Source organism: Vidua chalybeata, chromosome 15, assembly GCF_026979565.1.
Source record: "Vidua chalybeata isolate OUT-0048 chromosome 15, bVidCha1 merged haplotype, whole genome shotgun sequence".
NCBI classification, from domain to species: domain Eukaryota; kingdom Metazoa; phylum Chordata; class Aves; order Passeriformes; family Viduidae; genus Vidua; species Vidua chalybeata.
In genome coordinates, this window is record NC_071544.1 from 8,455,435 (window position 1) to 8,474,663 (window position 19,229).

Consider the following 19,229-nt stretch of genomic DNA (forward strand, 5'->3'; position numbering starts at 1 on the left):
GCTCCTGTTGGAGCTCTCCCAGTGTCACCTGCTTCAAATCTACATTAAATACTGTGCTGTTTTTAAATAAGAAAATCGTTTGTAACTCAGCCTTCAGCATAAAGACCATATGTATCCTGCAGTGATTTCAGTGCCAAACTGATCCTTGGGAAGAAGCTTTTCTTTCCCAAACCCCTGGGATTTCTTCCACTTCACCTCTTACATGTGGGGAGAAACTTCAATAAAATCCCAGAACATTTGCTTGATCTTCCTTTAATTTTTCCTCTAATATCTCTGCTATGGTGGTTGGAAAATCTAGTCCTGATTCTAAGTTCACAAATGACAAACTCTGCTTTAGACCTACTTAAAAAACATGACCAAAAAACCCAACCGACCAAAACTATATTTTCCTCCACCTTCACTTTCACCTAAAATGATAAAAAATTAAACTGGGCCAAATTCACACTACTCAAACACTTACTAAAACCAAGCAGTTGCTCAAGAAATTTCTGAGTGAAACAGTTGTGAAACTTAGACCAGTGTCTCTAAGTGTTGGAAATAACTGCAGTGACCAGTTTTGATGAAAGTCAGGAACTGACACTTAATCTCAATACGTAGCTGAGCACACAACACAACAGTGGTTCAAAGCCTCCCGTCAAGCCCCAGGGTCCTGCATTTGGAAGCTCATCTGCCTCAGGCTGCCAGGTCGTAACAGCCTGATAAATTCCTGTTAGAAACAGAAGAAAAAAATTCAACACACTCCTGAATTAATATTGATTTTATGTCAATTGCTTTACATTCCCACTTATGCAGACTGCAGGTCATTGATGGAGAGGATCCTCAGAAAGCAAAATTAAAATGAACTGTCATCCAGCAGCAGTGAAAACAAAAGTTTTCCTAATAGACAATAATGACTTAGAAGACTTCAGTGTCTCTAGCTACTCCACAGTGTGGTAGAAACACAACTCTTCTTTGCTTTCTTTCAGCAGCTCATAAATCTATCAGGGGATACACTTAACTTGAAGATCAAACAATCAGCAGATACTGGTAAACATTGAAGCTTCTTCAAAGTTCATGATAAAAAAAGAGCCAGGAGTAGTTTTTTCCTAGCAGGATCTGATGATTGAAGTATAATGATAGATCTTCAGATTAGGCAGCTCTCATAACCTTTTGAGCCCTATTTTTCTAATATACTGTTATTAGTTGACAATTGTTCTCAGAGTACATCTTCTCTCACACACACCAGCACAAACCACATCAAAGCCAGGTGTAAGCCAGGAGAGCATCAAACCTAATGCACCAGGAGTGTATGCAGCAATGCCTTTGTGTAGCCAGAGTAGCTGGATATATCTGGTGAAGTTGCTTCACAGTCTGCCCAGAAAAAACTAATTTTAGAACAGAGTAGTCTTAGGTCTTTTTATTTTATAGATGCAATTCTCATTATGTTTGTGTTCTTTGTCCTATCTTTGGGTCCTCTGCTCTTCTCATCCTGTATTCCTCTTCCATTTTTCATTTTTTCCTGCCTTTCAATTTTCTCTTAGGTTTGTCTCTGGATTCCCTTTACACAGCAAAGAGTGAGGTTGCTTGTCTTTCTGAGCTGAGATGCAATCTCTGCTTTGGTAATAAGGAGGCCAAAGTAATCTGATTTATTTCAAAATCCTCCAAACAGATTTAATTGCATTTAACTTTCTGGTTCTTTTCTCTACACCTGAATTCCTTATTTTGTCCCTCCCCTCAAGCTAATAGGGGAATAACAAGAAGGCATTTTCAGCATTTGAGTTATACATGAGAGGTTCCTGACAAGCAGTGTCCAGCTGCCCATGTCTCCCTGAACCACAGCCTGCACTCATCTTTCAAAGTCCCTTTGACTAGCAGAGCTCAGTTGCTGCTTTCTAAGCACCAGCCCATACCATTAGAAATCTGACTGTACTTTCATGGGGGACACATAGCAGAACATGAGTAAATGTCTGGCTAAATGAGGCAAGGCATTTGGAAGTGGTTAACCTGTCCAACTTTGATAGAATGATTGATGTTAAAATTCAGAGCACTGGTATTTGAGAAAACATCCTGTGTGTACAGAGGATAAAAGCATCTGAGGTCCCTCAGTCAATCCTTTTGAGAAATAAGTCCCTTGACTTTTCCAAATCTGGATTTAAAAGTCAAATCCAAATTTCAATGCAGCTGAAAGTCCAGACACCTGCCTCCTGTGTTTGAGGAGGAGAAAAGATGGGCTGGCCATCATGTTTGAAACCTTCTCCTTTGCCCTCATTAATGTTTTATTAATAGCTCATGTCACATGAAAGCAGATTTTCCTTTGTGCATGGCATTAAATGCTGATCAATATTAATGTTTGATTTATATTTCTGAGAAAGGGACAGCAAGAGGGAGCAAGACTGAGACTGGAAACCGGAATTACATGAACTTCAATGGAGCTGTTAAACCAGCGAGGCTGGTGAAACAGTCACTTGGACAAGGAGCTGGCTAGCAAAGGTCTGGGCTGTGACAGTACCTGGTCACAGCTCACTCAGGGCTGCAGCAAGGGGAACTGTGAGTTGGCATGAATCTTTGCATGATCTGAAAACACACTGGGCAGTGAGGCAGGATTTTGTGCCTTTGACTCAGAGGACTACAGCCAAAAGAAGAGGCCAGAAAACACCATCCTGCTGCAGCAGCACGGAGGAGGCCAGTGGAGGAGGGACAAGGAAACAGATTGGCTGTCTGTGGTCTAAAGAGGTGCAGGTTGTGCCCAAAGATAATAATGGAGATAGTTTGGAAAAGCAAAGGAAATTAGTGACATTTGTGACACTGTGAAATTTGAAGGTGATAGTTGAAAGGAGGAGAGATGCTGCACAGCACTAAAAACCACTCCAATTTGAAAAATAAATGAAAGACAGGTTAGAGGGATATCATGTTTTTAATTGCTTGATATTCATAGAATCACAAATGGTTTGGGTTGCAAGGGACCTTAAATCTCATCTAGTTCCAAACCCCCTACCATGGGCAGGGACACCTTCCACTAGACCAGGTTGCTCAAAGCCCCATTATAATAGAACCTGAATTTCAGCACAGCAGGGGAACAAAGGAGCAAGAGCCTTGTCCCAGCCTCTGCAATGAAAACACAATCTGAGAGGAGGATACATCCAGAGAATTTATGCTCCAAAGTTATTTTTGATTTGCTCCTTTTTTTTTTCTAGTAGCAGTAGCCAAATGAAGAGGTGTTCATACAAACAATGCCTGTGGAAAGTGCCTATAGATGTCTCTAATTGTGGGCAAAATCAGGGGTTGCACCATGCCTTGTGCTTGATCACATCAGATCAAAGGAAAATGAAAAAACAAGAGTGGGAGGTAAGGAATGCTCCGCAAGGCATTAGCAGTCAGATTCTGCTGCTTGGTTTGCCTACAGCATTTTGCAGACTTGGTCTGGGAGGTTCACTAGGTCAGACTGATGCCTTGATGCCCTTTTATCTCTGCAATATCCTTGAACAGTCCCCAGGAGCCAGCTTCCAGATGCCCACTAAAGACAATGGGCACAGTAATATTAAAAACTCTCTAAGCTGATGGATCTACCCAACTGACAGCAGACTGGCAACACCTGACAGATGATTAGAGCTAAACTGTCTTGCTAAATGCAAATATGCCTATGCAGAAATGGAAAATTACCATAAAATCTTTAGGACTGCAGGAAACCTCAAAGCTAATTTGCGTGTTCAACTAAAACTTCAATGTCCCTGTTAGCAATGTCACACTGCTCTGTTAGTTATCCTTCTAATTAGAGCATGGACAGGGGCACAGGAGAGAAAGCAGCTCAGATAACAAAATTACACAGGTTAGAAAGCTGGTGTCTAGTTAATCCAGGAGAATTTTGATTTAGACTCTCCCTTTACTAGGCAAATCTTTCCTGTCACAGGAGATGACTCATCTACTCTCTAGTAGCTTCTTTTTTGGGTACTTAACAGTCAGAGCCAGAGTGGGTATGATCATTTCTGCTCCGTAACTACAACTGCAGCTACACTGTTCTCACTTTCAGATACCAAAGTTCAAGTGTAAAACATGCTGTTCTCCATGTAGATGTTAACAAAGGGTACATAGCCATTAGCAGAACTTAAATCCTAAAATTGGTGGAAATAGGTTACTGTGTGTTAGCTGCTTTCTTCACAAGTCTCTTTAATGCAGCAAACCACTTCAGTTTCAAGGGAAAATCTGTGAGTCATTTCAGAATAATTTAAAGCTAGGCCAAATCTAACCTTTCCTTCCTGATGAAAAAAAATACTTTTGTCTCAGAGAAGCCTGCTTTTCTCATTTTTTCAGGAGAGGGATGAAGAAAATATTTGAAAAAAGAGACTCTTTGGAGAGAAATTCAGGTAGAGTTCTTTGTAGGCTGCATGTCAGCAATTAGACCCAAGTGTCAGTGCAGGAATTACTAACTGCTGGTAAAGCTGTCCCTCACTCAGCACGGTTCAGTGCACTACTCAGTCCTCAGCACTTCAGTAAGTGTTGAGATAGCCACAGAATGCATGTCTTAAGTAAATGCTTCAGCAAATTTGCTCTTCAAAACCATGGATATTCAGGACTGCTTCCTAAGGTTGTGGAAATTACTGCTTAGTTGGCTGGAACTGCTCTAGTTTGTACAAGTTGAGATCAAGCCCCAAATCTCCAGGCTCATGTGATGGGGTCCCTGAAGCTCATCATCCCTGGCAAAGAATGGCTTTATTAATGACCACACAGCAAAGGCATTTTAAAAAGATCCTTACTGCTCTTTAAAGTTGAGACTCTCTGAAGGTAAAGCTATTGAAACAACTTTCTGAATCATTATGTTAGGCCAGTAATTGCCAGTACTACTCTTCCCATTTTACCTCCAGGAAAAGCATTGGCCATCTAAGCACAGAGCAATCCCAGGTGCTTCCCTGCCAGGGCCAGTGCCAGCCTTGGGGCAATCCCAGTAAACACAATATTGGTAGGATTATCTAAAACAGTGATTTTCTGTCCCTCTGTGTCCTCTTTGTGCTGCCCTAGAGTGTGGGAGCGCTGAGAATCTCTGAACAGAAATAAACACTGTGTCCCAAAAGCATTCCCTCTGCTAGCAGGCTCAGAGCTGACCATTAATAGTAGCAAAGGCTCTACATTTGCATTTTCAATTCCTCACTCAGCTCAGTAATTTCAGCTCATCACATAATCCCTTATGCTCATTATGTCTGCAGTGTGAGAGGAAAAAAATTAGCACAAAATAGCTACTTTATAATAATCTGAGAGCTGCTCACCTGACAAGCTGCAGTGGTGGGGAGCATTGTTGGAGCTTCATATTCAAACTAGGAAGTATTAAATATTTTACAAGCTGTTTGCTTGCTGTTCATGTCAAAGCAGGAGGGTCTGGGCTAACCCTTGGAGAGAAGAAAAGGGAGAATAAATAGATCATCAGCTGCTGCAGAAAATGTCCTGCCAGTGATCGTGGATTTATGAATTCATACGGAGGCACATCTCCACACAGAGCTGAATTGTCTAGTCATTTTAAAGATAAATATTGCAGATGGGTGAATAATTCACTTGTACAAATGTTCACTGAAAACAAATTAACTGGCTTGTGTGTACAGGTAATATGAAATTGTAATAGTTATTTCACTGAATGTTTGAGAAGGCAGTTTCTAGAATTCATCCAGCCTGTCTCAGCAAGTACCCAAGCTACCAAAATCTTCAAAAACAGCTTTAGGGTCTTGTCCAGTGTTAACTTCCAGGTTCCAGAGGGGATGTTAATTAGATTAGCACAGTGTGCATACTGAGTACTGCAGCTAGGACAGCTGGCAGTGATCTTTCCAGAAGTAAACACAGCGCTGTATTTCACACAGAAATGCCAGCACCAACACCTATTTAAAGTCAGATTGGAATAGGGGGGATTTTAAAATACAGGCATGAGGGGTGTTTCCAGCTTGCCCAGGAATTGCTCACACTGTGCCTCCATCACCAAGAGGAAGATGCTGTGCTGAATCCATAGGCATTTATCACCCACCAGATTAAGTCTATAAAAAGGGGATTATGGGCAGTCCATTTGCAGCACAACACAGACATAAAACTATAATAAGTTACTGAGATAATGAAGCAGCAGGACATAAAAACTGCACACAAAGACAGCCTGTGCTCTCAGAACCAACAATTCACTTAGAAGCACACCTTCCCTGCGAGCCTCTTCATAACCACCCCATGCTGTTTCCTCTATCTCATTTAGGAGTATTCCCAGAGGTTGAAAGTGAAAAGTACAATTATCTGCTAGGCTGGCTGGGTGTTTTCACTCTAAAATCCTTTTGCCTTCCTCACAGCAGTGCAGTCCCAGTCCTTGTTTAGGATAGAGGGACCGAGCACAGCTTCCCAAACACAACCTCAGCAGAGCTTTGAGCCTGTTGATTTTACTTATGGCCTTAGGGGACACAGACCTACATAAATCTACAAATAATAATTTGTTCCTCTTACTTCAGCTCAAAAATGCAGAAAAACACACCAAGGAAGGAGAACCTTATCCAAACTATTGCTTGATCAAAAAGATCAATTTGATCAAAAGAAAATAGGTCATATCACTGAAAAATCCTGCCTCCTAAAGGAAGTCTCATCCATCTGCTTCCAAACAATATCACCAGTCATTAGCTGGGCTGTACTAGAAAAGTTCCATCTTATTTTTCCAGCTTCCCTTTCTATTTCTTTCCTCTTGCTCTTTGAATTTGACTTTGCCATGATCTGAGGAGGAAAGCCCTTAATCAAATGTAACCTTTGCAAAAGGAATATTTCTGAGGCAGACCTGTGTAAATACACAATATCTCAAATACCCTCCAATAGCTGTAGCATTCTTGGTTTGAAATGTTGCCCTCTGATGGCCTCCACCATGCTATCCATCACAGTGACCATTGGAAGGTCCACAGTACACTAATAACAGGAAAGACATTTCGGGAGCACAGCCAAGCTGCCCGTGATATACACCAATTGCTGAATGGAAATATTTTATTTTCACAGCAGCCAATGTATGAGACACAGCTACAGGGATTTAAATATGATATTCAGGCTCATTAGTAAAGCAAGCACAGATAACAAGGATTTACTGAATGTTACTGTCTGACTTGGCCAGCTTTCCCAAAGGGATCATTAAGATGCTAAGGAAGTTTTTGGTCTGTATTTTTTGGGAATTTAGTCTGCTTTCAGGAGTTCCTGCGTGTTCAGCAGAAAAACTTTCAGATATTTGAGTTTTGCTTGTTCAAACTCAGACAAGTAGCATTTTTATGTAAAAGATCTTTAAAAAGTTGGCCTGTGAGCACTTTGCACCTCCTACAGCCAGCCTGGTGCTGTCCATAGGTGGGAGCAGCCCCAAGGCACAGAATGGGGACCACAGCTTCAGGCAAAGAAAACATTGCTTCTGCTGAGCACAGGGGTTACCCAAAAAGCAGCTGTTGCCAAAAGACACATGGCCAGCAAACAGTTCTGCATACCTTCCTTACAGAAATCAAAACCCCCTGTTGTGCCACACGCTGCTGACCATCCCTGCATCACTCCCTGCTCTGCTGCACTGGTTCACACCTGGGGGATTTTTTACATGAACATACACCCTGAAGGTGGCATCACCTGGATTTTGATAACTAACCAGCAAGATACAAGATTCACTTGGGGTAAAACTTCCATTTCTTTTCCAAGCACATAGGCACAGATTTTCTCTATTTCTGTAAGTCCAGAATTACTGAGATTTGCAAGGTCCTTTTGAACTACATTTTTATCCTGACCCTTCCTACCCTAAGTTAGTGTAATGTTCAAATTACAAGGCACATAAAAGTCACTTCTGATACTTCATTAATGAGTCTGCAGCATACAGAAGGTCCAAATTTTATTCCCCTCAAGTTCTGAACAGGTGATGAGTAGTTTTATGTGCTTGAACTGCAATGTGCTCCTCATTGCCTTTAATCTGCCTTTGCAGCTCTGTTCAGGAAAGGTTGATCTTAGAGAAGTGTTTACTTCAGCTTAATTCATTAATGTTTATGAAGTGCTGTCAAAATACAAAGTGTTGTGTGTTTAGTGAGGGTGACTTTAACATTATTATGGCTTCAACTAATACATAAATAATCATGGGACAAAGTGGAGTGGAATAACTGACATTGTGGCTCTCTATTGCCTTTACTTAGAGCTCATTTTTGTCCTTTGATTATGCTACAGAACTTTGTCTGTTTACAAGTGAAGCATGATGCACCTTGGTTCTATATATCTTCTTCAGTCTGCCTAAAAATTAACAGGTTTTCAGTGGTTTTAAGGTCAATACCAAGTCCTTTGGAACACAGGAGTTTAATTCATGGCTTACACAGCAAGGTTTGCATGGAAAGCTATGAGCTTTTATTAAATCAATGAATACTTGTAAAGAACAAAAATGCTTTTGGGCACACAAGCTCTTCTTTAGGTCAGAAACTCTGCATTGTGCAGAGCCCCAGAGCACAGCTTCAGCTGCATCACTATTGCATTTGTACTGGGTAAACCTTGAACAGAAACCATTTTATTTCTGAAAAGTGGCCATTTTCTCCTAGAATGATATTTAAAAGAGAGCAGATTTCTTTATCCCTCTGCTAGGTCAGCAAGGGCACATCTTCATGGTACCATGGAAGGCAGTACAGAGGTGTCAGAAATAGCATTCACCCAAGGTGGCAAGGGCAGCTCAACACCACACAAACACCAGCCTGGTCCTGAATGACACACCTCTGTCAGTGCTGAGGTGGTAAAGCCAGTGGTGGTAAAGCTGGTAAAGCCAGCCTAGCTTTTTATTTGGTTCTCCTGCTCACAGTTATAGAATGATCTTGTCCTTTTAGGACAGACATGTCCTAAATTTGATAGTGAGTATGGATGGGGCAATGTCAGCAAGCTTTGATTTGGATCAGTGGCACAGCCTGGTGTGGGATGGAGCACATGTCCATGCAGACACTGCTGTGGTCCTAACTGCTGGATCAAAAAGTGCCACCCCCTCATAACATACATCCTCATTTTGGGGTTTCTCCCATCACTACAAACCCTTGAAGATGCACCAATCATTTGTTCATTGGCTACAGGGATCATCAGTAATTTGCACTCCTTTTAAGTTCCATTTCAAACTAAATGGATCTTCTATTGGAGTCACTTGGGGAAAAATCAGTTTTCTGCCTAAGCAAGACTTCACATCAATCAGGTTAATAGGAGTGTTAGAACATTTCCTAATTATAACTACAAACATTTGCAGGCTTCCTAGTGATGAGTGCTCATCCCATCCCATTGTGTTAAATCACCTCGGGGCTGCCTGATGAGGAAGCACAAAGCCAGCAGGATGGCAGCAGCCCTCAGCCTGCAGGTGCATCATTAGCAGCGACTAACACGGGGTTCTGGTCCTCAGGCACACAAAGTACAGACCTAACATGGGTGGGCAGAGGTGGTGCCCCTGGTCAGATTCACATGGATGTCACTCCCATACAAAGTTCTTTCCTTGTTCCATTTAACATCCTGACACCAGTCCCAGGGCAGTCCCTTGTCGTGCTTCTCCAGCCTCGGGCTATGGGAGGGAGCTCACAGTGAGAGCAAGGGAGAGAGGTCAGCCTAGAAAAGAAGAGCACCCGCTAGCTTCAAGGCCAGCAAGGAAACAGCACAGAATCTCAAGTCTATAAACTAAAAAAAAAAAAATAAAATTTATATCAAAGGCACTTGAAAGTGATATGATTGATCTGAGTCATTAAGTACCAACCAAACATTCAAGTGAGTGAAAAAAACCCCATAGCAGTCTCATAAAACTGCACTCACAGTAAAAACACCGGCAAACATACCCCAGCACGCTCCCAATGTCCACATAGGAAGGTCTTCAATAGGAAGAAATACAATTACTTCACTCTCCAGGTTTATTTCAGAATTTGCTTAACCTAACAGAGAAGTGGCACTGCCCATTTACAGATATCACTGCCCTGCCCAGCTGCATTTATCCGAAAAATTCCACTGTCAGTTATTTCCTGTGCTTGGCAAGAATTTTTGAACCCAAAGTGCATAAGCACCATGCTTTTAAGGTATATAAGATATATATATTCTCATGTCTTTCTGTAGGATTTGCCCACTTCTTTCTCATTAATACAAACGGAGATAAGTGATTAAAATTAATGGACCAGTTTCAAACTGCTCCATATCCATTAATCTCATAATAGTCAAAAGCATCTTGAAAAATACCTATACTGCAGATCTTGAGTTGGGATTTTTAAAGTGCTATTAATAGTGCATACTTATCAAAAAGTACCTAGCTAGCACAGGCACTCGCACCTTCTTAAATTTTAATAACTTCAATAACGTAGTTTCAATTTAGCTTTCAGGGCATTGGAAGAGCCTCTCTTGTTGGAGCCCTTGCCTGAGGCTTTGCACTGGGGAGGAGTTGGCCGAGCATCAACATCAAAGATGTGCAACCAGCTTAGTAATGTGCTCCATGTTTGAATAAAGTCCCCAAAGAAGCTCACTTGGATTTTTTTCCTCAAAGAAAAAAATTACAATTTCTTTGCAAAGAGCATACCATGCTGTAGACACTGGCTTGTGTAAGATTGTCCTGGTGTTAATCATCAAATTTTAGTTTAGTTTGGAAGGATCCTTAAAGCTTATCTCCTTCCACCTCCTGCCATGGGCAGGGACACCTTCCACTAGACAAGGTTACTCCAAGTCATATTGAATTTGGCCTTGAACACTTCCAGGGATGGGGCAGCCATAGCTTCTCTCAGCAACCTGTGCCAGGACCTCCCCACCCTCACAGTCAAGATTTCTTCCTAAAATCTAATCTAACCATGCCCTCTGGCAGTGGGATGCCCCTTTTCCTGTCACTCCAGGCCCTTGCCTAAAGCCCCTCTCCTGCTCTCCCATAGCCCCTTCAGGTACTGGGAGGGGCTCTGAGGTCTTCCTGGAGCTTTCCCTTCCCCAGGCTAAGCAACCCCAACTCACAGTGCTTGTGCACATGCCTCAGGATCCTGGATTCAGCCACCACCTCTGGGTGAAGGACACCCCTTACCTATGTTGATCTTGCACTGAGCCAGCTGGGCCAGCAAACTGCTCTGCTGGCTACCAGAATAAGCGGGCAGGGGCAGCTCTTTAGGCACAGGGGCTGCTTGGGTTCAGCTGATGAAAGTCCTGGGTGATGCATCCACCCTGGTGATGGCACTACCTGGGCTTTTGTGCTCTGAGCACAGCTCACAGGAAGGTGGAATTTCAGAAACAGCTTAGCATTGACCTAACCATGCTTCCACAGGATTAAATTCATTTTCATTACAGGGACCAGCACTGACAACGCTGAAACAGCCGACTCCAGGTGTTTGGAGACACCAGAACAGACTTTAGTGCAAGTATTTATGGAAATTTGTTTGCCAAACCTGACTCCTGCATGTCCAATAAATATTACATTTGGGGGCTAATCACTTGCTGCCTGCTTCTGTCCTCCTGCAGGGTCAGCCCAGGTTCTTACAATTGCAAATCCCACAGTAGGGGAAGGGTGAAATCTCTCTTGCCTTCCTTTGTTTGTTGGGGTTTGAGGATTTAGATTTTTGGAGGGACTTTTGGTGGGTTTTTTTTTTAACTGAGATGCAACTATGCAAGACAAAAATGCAGATTTGCAAAATCTGTTCACAGAGGCTGTGAATGTATTCTTGAAAGAAATAATACATCAGAAAATATGGGACAGGTTCTTGAACTGCTTCCAAGCAGGATGGGAAAAGTCATCACCCAAAGAAAGATAACTGAAAACCTCCATCCACCTCAGTTATTTCCTTAAACTCCTCCCTAAATCAAAGCATTTGTTTCCCACATTTACTCACTGAGATACTTGAATTGAAAGTAGCACCTTTAATCCCCAAGATACTCTCTATTGCTTAGTCCTCAATTAAAAATCAGCCTGACTTGCCTCAGAAATTGTTTGGTTGTATCAGGAAAATTATGATGTCAGAAGCAGATGGGAAATAAACAGGAAGAGCAGACAAATTCTTTAAGAAACAGGGATTCTGTTTTCATGCAAATTCTGTTTAATAAGAAAAGTTGAGATCTGAACAGAAAACAGTGTATGTGAAGAGCTGCTCCAAATGTAATTGCTTCTTTAAGTATTCTTTTCCCTTCTCTCTTGCAGTATTTCCCACTGACTTTAATAAAGTGCTGCGTAATCACCTGAGCTTTGGAAGCATTTGAGCAAAAACCAGAAGTTACTGGGAGAAGAAAAAAGTTTTTCATTGCTGGCAGGTGTTTCTAAGAGCTTTTACAAAGTTTTATTTGGTAGTTTTTCAAGCTGACTCACATTCATATATAATACAGATATCTGATGCTGTTTTTAGTAGTTTTATACCTGTGAATGTGCACATGCAAGGGGGATTGCAAAAACACAAAATCACATTTTCAGATAAGAAAAACTTCTGAATATTTGAAAGGAAATTGCATTGGTATTATCTTTAAACAACTGAGTCCTCCCCACTTTACTGTTTTCTCAGACAAACCAAAATAATAACCTGAGACATTAATTGGGAGGGCACTGGAAATCGTCATATACCTTTTGGTCTTTGGAAACTGAGAATTAAATTACTGTAATTGGCAGCTTATTAACAGGAAAATTATGCTAAACAACTTCATGTTGCTGTCAGGAATTACATTTGGTAAGCTGTGAAGATGAGGCCCTTGGTGCAACATTTGCATTTTCTCATTTAGAAAGAACAATGATAATAGATGAGTGAAGCATATACAAATTATACACCAAAGAACATTTGCATGGCTGTAAAAAGGCTATCTTGATACTGGAGTGATTAAGCCTGTTATTCATTAAGATACAGGAGTAAGGGGGAAGTAGGGAACATATTAACTTATTTAGAGGCATCTATAAAGTGAACTTCAGTCCAAAACATATTAATTTCAAGCAGACCTAGACTGTAATAGCATCTGATTATAATGCATTTATTAGTTTCGTTTGGAAGGGTCTATAAGGGTTGTTTTTTTTTTTCCTTTTATTAAATGGGGTCTGAAGATGTAATTGTGACAACCTCTCTTGTTACCCATGTCTTTATTTTGGCTGCTACCTCCCCAAACCCTTTGCTTGTTTATTCACTGTTTCTCTGGGAAAGCAGTGAGCCCTGTGCAACATGTCATGGACATGAGCCAAGCAGCCTATCCACAGAAAACCACATCACTTAGTCCAAAAACTGTGTTTTTTTGGAAGCTTTTCTCTACAAGCAATTTCCACTACCTGTCCTTAAGTCTTAGCAGTTGACATTCTTCAAAGAAGAATGATTTTATATATCACCAGTTCCTATAAGCAAGGGAGGATAATAGCAAAGCAGGGGAAAATTGGGTCATTCTAATGCCCTGATGAAAACCAACAGGGACAGTGCACTCAGTGACATGGGCTGTCTCTGTGAAATCAGGACACGGTGTCCTGCTCTCCATTTGTACATGGCTGTCTTCTCATCCAGGAAACTCTGAAGCACAGAGAGTTCAAATAAGTTACTCAGTAACTCCACAATTTGACTGGCCTGAGGAGAAGTTTGTTGGCTTAAATGAGATGTCATTAGGATTTGAGCAGTCCCTTGTACAATGGCAGTTTCTGAAGTTCTCATTCGATACCACACTCTGTAGGCAAGACCCTTACACAACTGCCCTTTTAAACCCTTGTTACTTATTTACAAAGATGAGCTATGAGAAATTTATGTAAGAATATGGGCTTGTAAGACTGCAGCAGGGAAAGCCACAGATCAGGAGGAAGAGTTGCAATAAAAAGACTGTTTCCATGGCTGTCACAGGGTTATAGTCCCAGATGTTTGTCTAACCTAGTTTTGAAGCCTTTTAAAATGTACTTCAGAGGGTGATGTCTTGTTTTAGCACTATTCCCACCTTTTCTTGTCTGCAACATTAGAAAAGCTGTTGCCTAATGTCCAATCTTGCTCTCCTTCAGCATGAACCTGTTTCCTCTTGACACAAGGGTAAAAGAATTATACCAATCACTTCTGTAGCAACCTTCTACATCCTTGGAGACACTTATAATTTCTATTTTGACTGTCTGCCCCTTGTTTTAAGCAATGTCAGTTGAGACCTGCTCATGGGTTCAGTGGAACTGGCCACAGGTGTCCATAGGAGCAAGAATAACTATTAAATACTGCTCCTCAGAAAAACTGAGTTGTGGCTCAATGTAAAATATTTGGTGGAACTGTACAACAGGAGTAGCATCACCACAGTGTATCTGCTGTAAGCTGGAGGAAAGACTCCTAGAAGGTGTTTCAGTAATCTGTGGTGGTTTTGGTGCTGGTGGGATGCAGTGGCCACTGTGCTCTGGGGATGACCAGCAGGGTGGCTGCAGAGTGCCCTCAGTGCACAGATACAATTCCCAGAGTATTTACTACAATTATTTACAATGAACAAGGCAGCTGACAGAGTGTGGACCATCCTCTGGCACACACCACTGTTTCCCAAAAAATAAGTCACTGGTCAATTGGCTTTTGTAGCTCTGAGTGACCAAGGCTGCTTGGCCCCTTTGCTGCTCGGCTCAGGCTGGGACTGACTGATCTGCTGTGACTCCAGCACAGCACTTGCACCATGGATCATGTCTCCCTCCCCTACACAAACCCATGTGCGATACCTTTGAATGAAACAACTCACACATAACGATACAGAGGTCACTTTCCCTGCATAATTAGTTTGGGATCTGATACCAACATCTTAATTAGGCCTGACCCCTGGAGTATTTGACCTAACATCATTTGCCAGTTCTAAAATATGGTTACCTCCACACTGCAAATAAGCATCCTCCCAGCAGCTGTCGTTTCTGTATGAGTAATTTCAATGTCATTCTCCTCTTACAATACAGTCAAGTGCAGGAATCCTTGGGATGCTGCTGCAGCCTCACACCCCTGAGTGCCCTGTGGCACACATGTGGCTGCACTCCCATTGCATTCCTGCATCAGTGCCAAAGCTGGGGTAACACTCACGTAAGATAACCTATTTAGTTAAACTAGGCTGACTGTAGCAGCATGCAACTCACCCTGGACTTGCTACCTAATTATATTCCCAGCAGATTTCCAGAGAAAGAATTCTCAGTAAAGATTTCCCTGAGCTCCCTGCAGTCACTGCTAGCCAAGTCGAGCAACCTCTCAGCCCAATGGGATCTACCTGCAAGGGCTTCAGACACACCTTTATCTCCAGGAAAGACAGCAAAAGAAGCAGCTGGGGAGCAGTCTAGATCATAGGCTGAGTGTGGACCTCATAAAACATCCCCACATTTATAGACATGAAACACTTCACCAGGGAGCAGTGGCTCGGGTTTGCAAGCAGGGCTGTATCGCTGAGTGCAGGCAGAGCCTGGTCCCTGAAGCACAGCACAGTTTTCCTCCAAGGAAAGCAGCCCATACATTATGCAAAGAACTTACTGTTGGTTTTGAAACACTGCATGATAGGAAGAATGAAACACATGTCAGATGTTAGCCATGACACTTAAAGTGCATGGAAAAAATGCAGATAGTGCAGCAAGAGGGATGATATAAAAGTGGAAATTAGCATCTATATTTTTAAGCAAAGCTTTTAAATGCACTTTGTTTAATTTTAAAGACCTGAATCCAACCCACAGGTGTTTAATGTAGTGCCCTTGTTTTTGAAGCTAAGGCACATAAAAAACAAAAGCAAGCTCAGCACCCAGAAAACTCCCAATATTGCTTTGACAAAATTAGCATTCACACAGGAAACAGACACAAGCCACCCTTGCTGCCGTTCAGGTCCTGGTTCTTTCATGCTCTGGTGAGGCAGAAGGAGAAACTCACCTCCACCTTGTTGCTGGAGTTAATTTGTTTTCCCATCTCCATCAGTGGCAGTCAGGAATCAGCTCCCAACCCCTGTGTTATTTGTTCACTCCCCAGCCGAGGGAGAAGGACTTCACTCATTCTGCTGTTTCCTCCCACCCTGGAACATCTCCCCTGCCCCTGAATTCCTCCCTATTACTGTGCTAGCAATCACTAACCTCACTAACCTTCCCTGGAACAGCAGTGGTAATTTAGTGGTGCCTGAGTTATGGTCAGGCTCTCACACCATTTGAGGCAGTGGGAGCCCTGCCATGAGTTTCACTGGGTATTTACTTGCCATTTCACTCCCATGGAAATTCCTATATTTCCTTAATACACTGAATTACCTGAGAATGTAGGGGCTGTGATTCATTTTTTAATCTGATATCCTCTCTCTTGACCCTGTAATGTAAAGCTTTTTAGGAAAGGCTACAGAGCACGAAAGGAGTTCAACAACCACCTTTAGCAGGGAGAGTACTTCTGTGCTCAAAAGAGAGCACAAACAAAATGGAGCCAAATAGCCACAAGGATCTTTTTATAAACAGAGATGTATCCCTATTGCTGCAATCAAAGGGACAGACACATCACCCATTTACTAGATCAAAAATTTAAAAGGAGGAATGTGTGCTCATTACACTATTGAAAAGGCTGTTTGGAAGTCTTTCACTTGCCTTAGTCTTGGATTTTCCTGTAATAATCAACATTTTGACTATTAAAAGTCTCCCCATCAAAACCTGAGGTACACACAGAACACAAATACATTCCCATGCTTGCACATACAAGTACAATTTTAGTCACTATCGCATTATTAAAAAAACCCAAACCATTCTACGTTAGGAAATCTGTGATAAATCACATTTTAATTAACTTTATATTAAACCTTGATGATTAAAAAATCCTGGAAATGGTCTGTGAAGCCTAGTAGTGTCCAGCATAGGACACTTGAAAGTAGCACAATGCTTGTATTCTCTGAGGATGTGACCTTGCCCCCAGCATGATATTGGATTGACCCCAACAGCACATGAGGGCTCTGCCCAGCCCATTGCACCCCAGTTTGCTGCAGTCCCATCCTGAGCTCTACCAGCCAGAGAACAGAGTAACCCCCATCACTGTTCACACCTGGTGCTGGTTTACGGATACCAATACAACCTGTCACACCAAAAGGCAAATCTCCTGTTGATTTAAGGAAGAGGAGGATTTGGACCTGTGGGTTTTCATTTTATTTTGAATGTTTGCAGACCTCTCTTGTTATAGTTACATTATTTGTGCATGTATTAGCCCTGAGACTGGGCTGTGTAATTAGTTTCTGTCAATAAGAGGAACTGACGAGCCTGTTCAAATCCACACTGCCTTGGCATTAATGTTTCATATACACACAAACATCCTCTGTCTTCCAAGAGGAAATTACGTTGGTTTACTCAGAAAATCTTGAAATATGGCCAGCCACACACTGATTCCCTGCTTGGATTTATCTGGACTTGTAAAACAAAAGGAAAAACAATAAAACTAGATGAAAATGCTTATACAGTATTTCAATCCCCTCACTAAAACTGTGCAGCAACTTGCCACAAGCTCAGGCCTACCTAGCCATGGTGTCTTGGGTTTGATTTGTGGCACTGATCATCCAATTTTATGGAAATGTGAAATTTTAAAAACACTCTGAAACTATAAAGAATTTAACCACGTCCTTAATTTTACACAGTGTCAGTGCAAGAGATTTAAAAAGCAATAAACAAACTTGTTACTGCAATAGAATCGAAGACAAATCATAAACTCACTAAAGTTACAGAGCTAAAATATGGTGTGGAGGATGGACAATGGCAACATTTATTCAATAAAACTCATTTATATGTAAAAGATTGAATAAAAATATATACCATTATGCAGGCACAACAAAATATATAAGAGAAAAAAAAGTTTTATGGGCACGATGTTTTATATTATGAATGCAAGCATCATAGCTGTATGGGCAAAGGTGTTAACCACATCTGCAATCACACTGTAAAGTGCCACAGAGGTGATGGGAAATGTGGCACTAGCCATACAAAGGATGACATCTTAATAGTTTTCTGTAATAAGCCAACTGCAAGAGCTACTCCTATTTACTATTTGTCTTTTTCCCCTGAGATATAAACCCAGTCCTTTATCTGCTTATGAAATCTAAATATACAAAGGCTTTTTCTTCAAGAATGATGGTGTATTAATTCTGATGGCTAGGTCAAATTTCAGCCTGGGTAATTGCTTTCTGCTAAGACATAGTTAAACTTATCGTTTTAATTTAAAGATGCTCCTCCACCGTCTGCTGCCTGTGCTTTATTCAGCATACATTCAAACAATCTCCACTGTGGGAATCAGTATTTTAACATGTTATTTGAGTCCTGCTAAGGTTTACCTCAGCCACTAAAATTACAAGGATCTTATTTAATTGGAAAGGTCACCTTTACTTCCTCTGCCACAAATCTGTCCCAATATTTGCTACATCTAGAGATTGTCTGTGGATATTAGACAGACACAGACAAACAGGTGGAAAGATGCTGCAGGTTTTTCTATTCAAATACTTCTCCAGAGTTAACACGGGATGTGGCTCAGGGTAACAGAACTGCCACAAATGCTATGGGAGCTCCCAGGCAGATTTGCCATTGTGGTAACTAACAATCTTGTGGCAATCAATCAATTAACTGAATGCAAAAAACTAGTGAAGACAAGCTTGCAGATAAGAGTAAACAATCTGGGCTGGAATTGTGGAGGAGAAAGTGAAACTCCATTTCCAAGGCTGTCAGAGGGATTTAAACGATCACTCAGGAGAAAGGTTTTCTTTTCTCCCTTTGTTTTTTCTTTATTTTCTCCAGGCCGAGGGTTTCCATAGATCTTCTCATTGATCTGAAGTGGCCAGGGGCAGAAAAAGCCAATTTTGTCTGCATTAGCTTGTCTCTCTTCCACTATAGCTTAACACGAAGAGAAACGCCACCCACACCCCAGAACAACTCCATGGAAAAGGCTTGTCTCAGAAAGCAGGACTCAAGCCAGGCACTTCAAATCTGAAAGTCAAATGCTCGCAAAACCAGTGGAGGGAGAGATCCTGAACTGGTACCAGCCCACACACTCCTGCAGGCAAAGGCTGCAGGCGATGGCCATGTGCAAATTGTGGAACAACTCACCCATGCATAAGAAGCACTGAGGTCTGAATGGGTTCCCCCCACACACCTTTATTTTTTGCACATGCAAAAGCATGTGCAGCCCAGACTTCTATTCTGTTACTTTATAGCTTAAAAGTAAAAATCCCCATTACATAAGGTACCCTGGAAGGCCAGGACACAGGGCCCTGCAGGTGAGCCAGCAGCTATGTGCATGGTAGGGGATCTTGCATAAAAGTGTTTGGTTCTCTGCTTGTAAAGTCTCCGGCAGCAGTCGCTGAGGGAGCTGCACTTGTCCAATTACATTTAGAAAATGCCTCAAAAC

General features: G+C 41.8%; 1 protein-coding gene across 2 annotated transcripts in view; it reads right to left on the reverse strand.

Moving 5' to 3' along the window:
* FSTL4 (follistatin like 4) overlaps positions 1-19,229 on the reverse strand; it is a 315,751-nt gene that overhangs the window by 239,643 nt on the left and 56,879 nt on the right. For both annotated transcript variants that reach the window (XM_053956322.1, XM_053956321.1), the window contains exon 2: positions 5,238-5,357. In XM_053956322.1, the coding sequence (XP_053812297.1) occupies positions 5,238-5,278 (41 nt within the window). In that variant the 5' untranslated portion in view covers positions 5,279-5,357. The remainder of the gene's footprint in view (positions 1-5,237; positions 5,358-19,229) is intronic.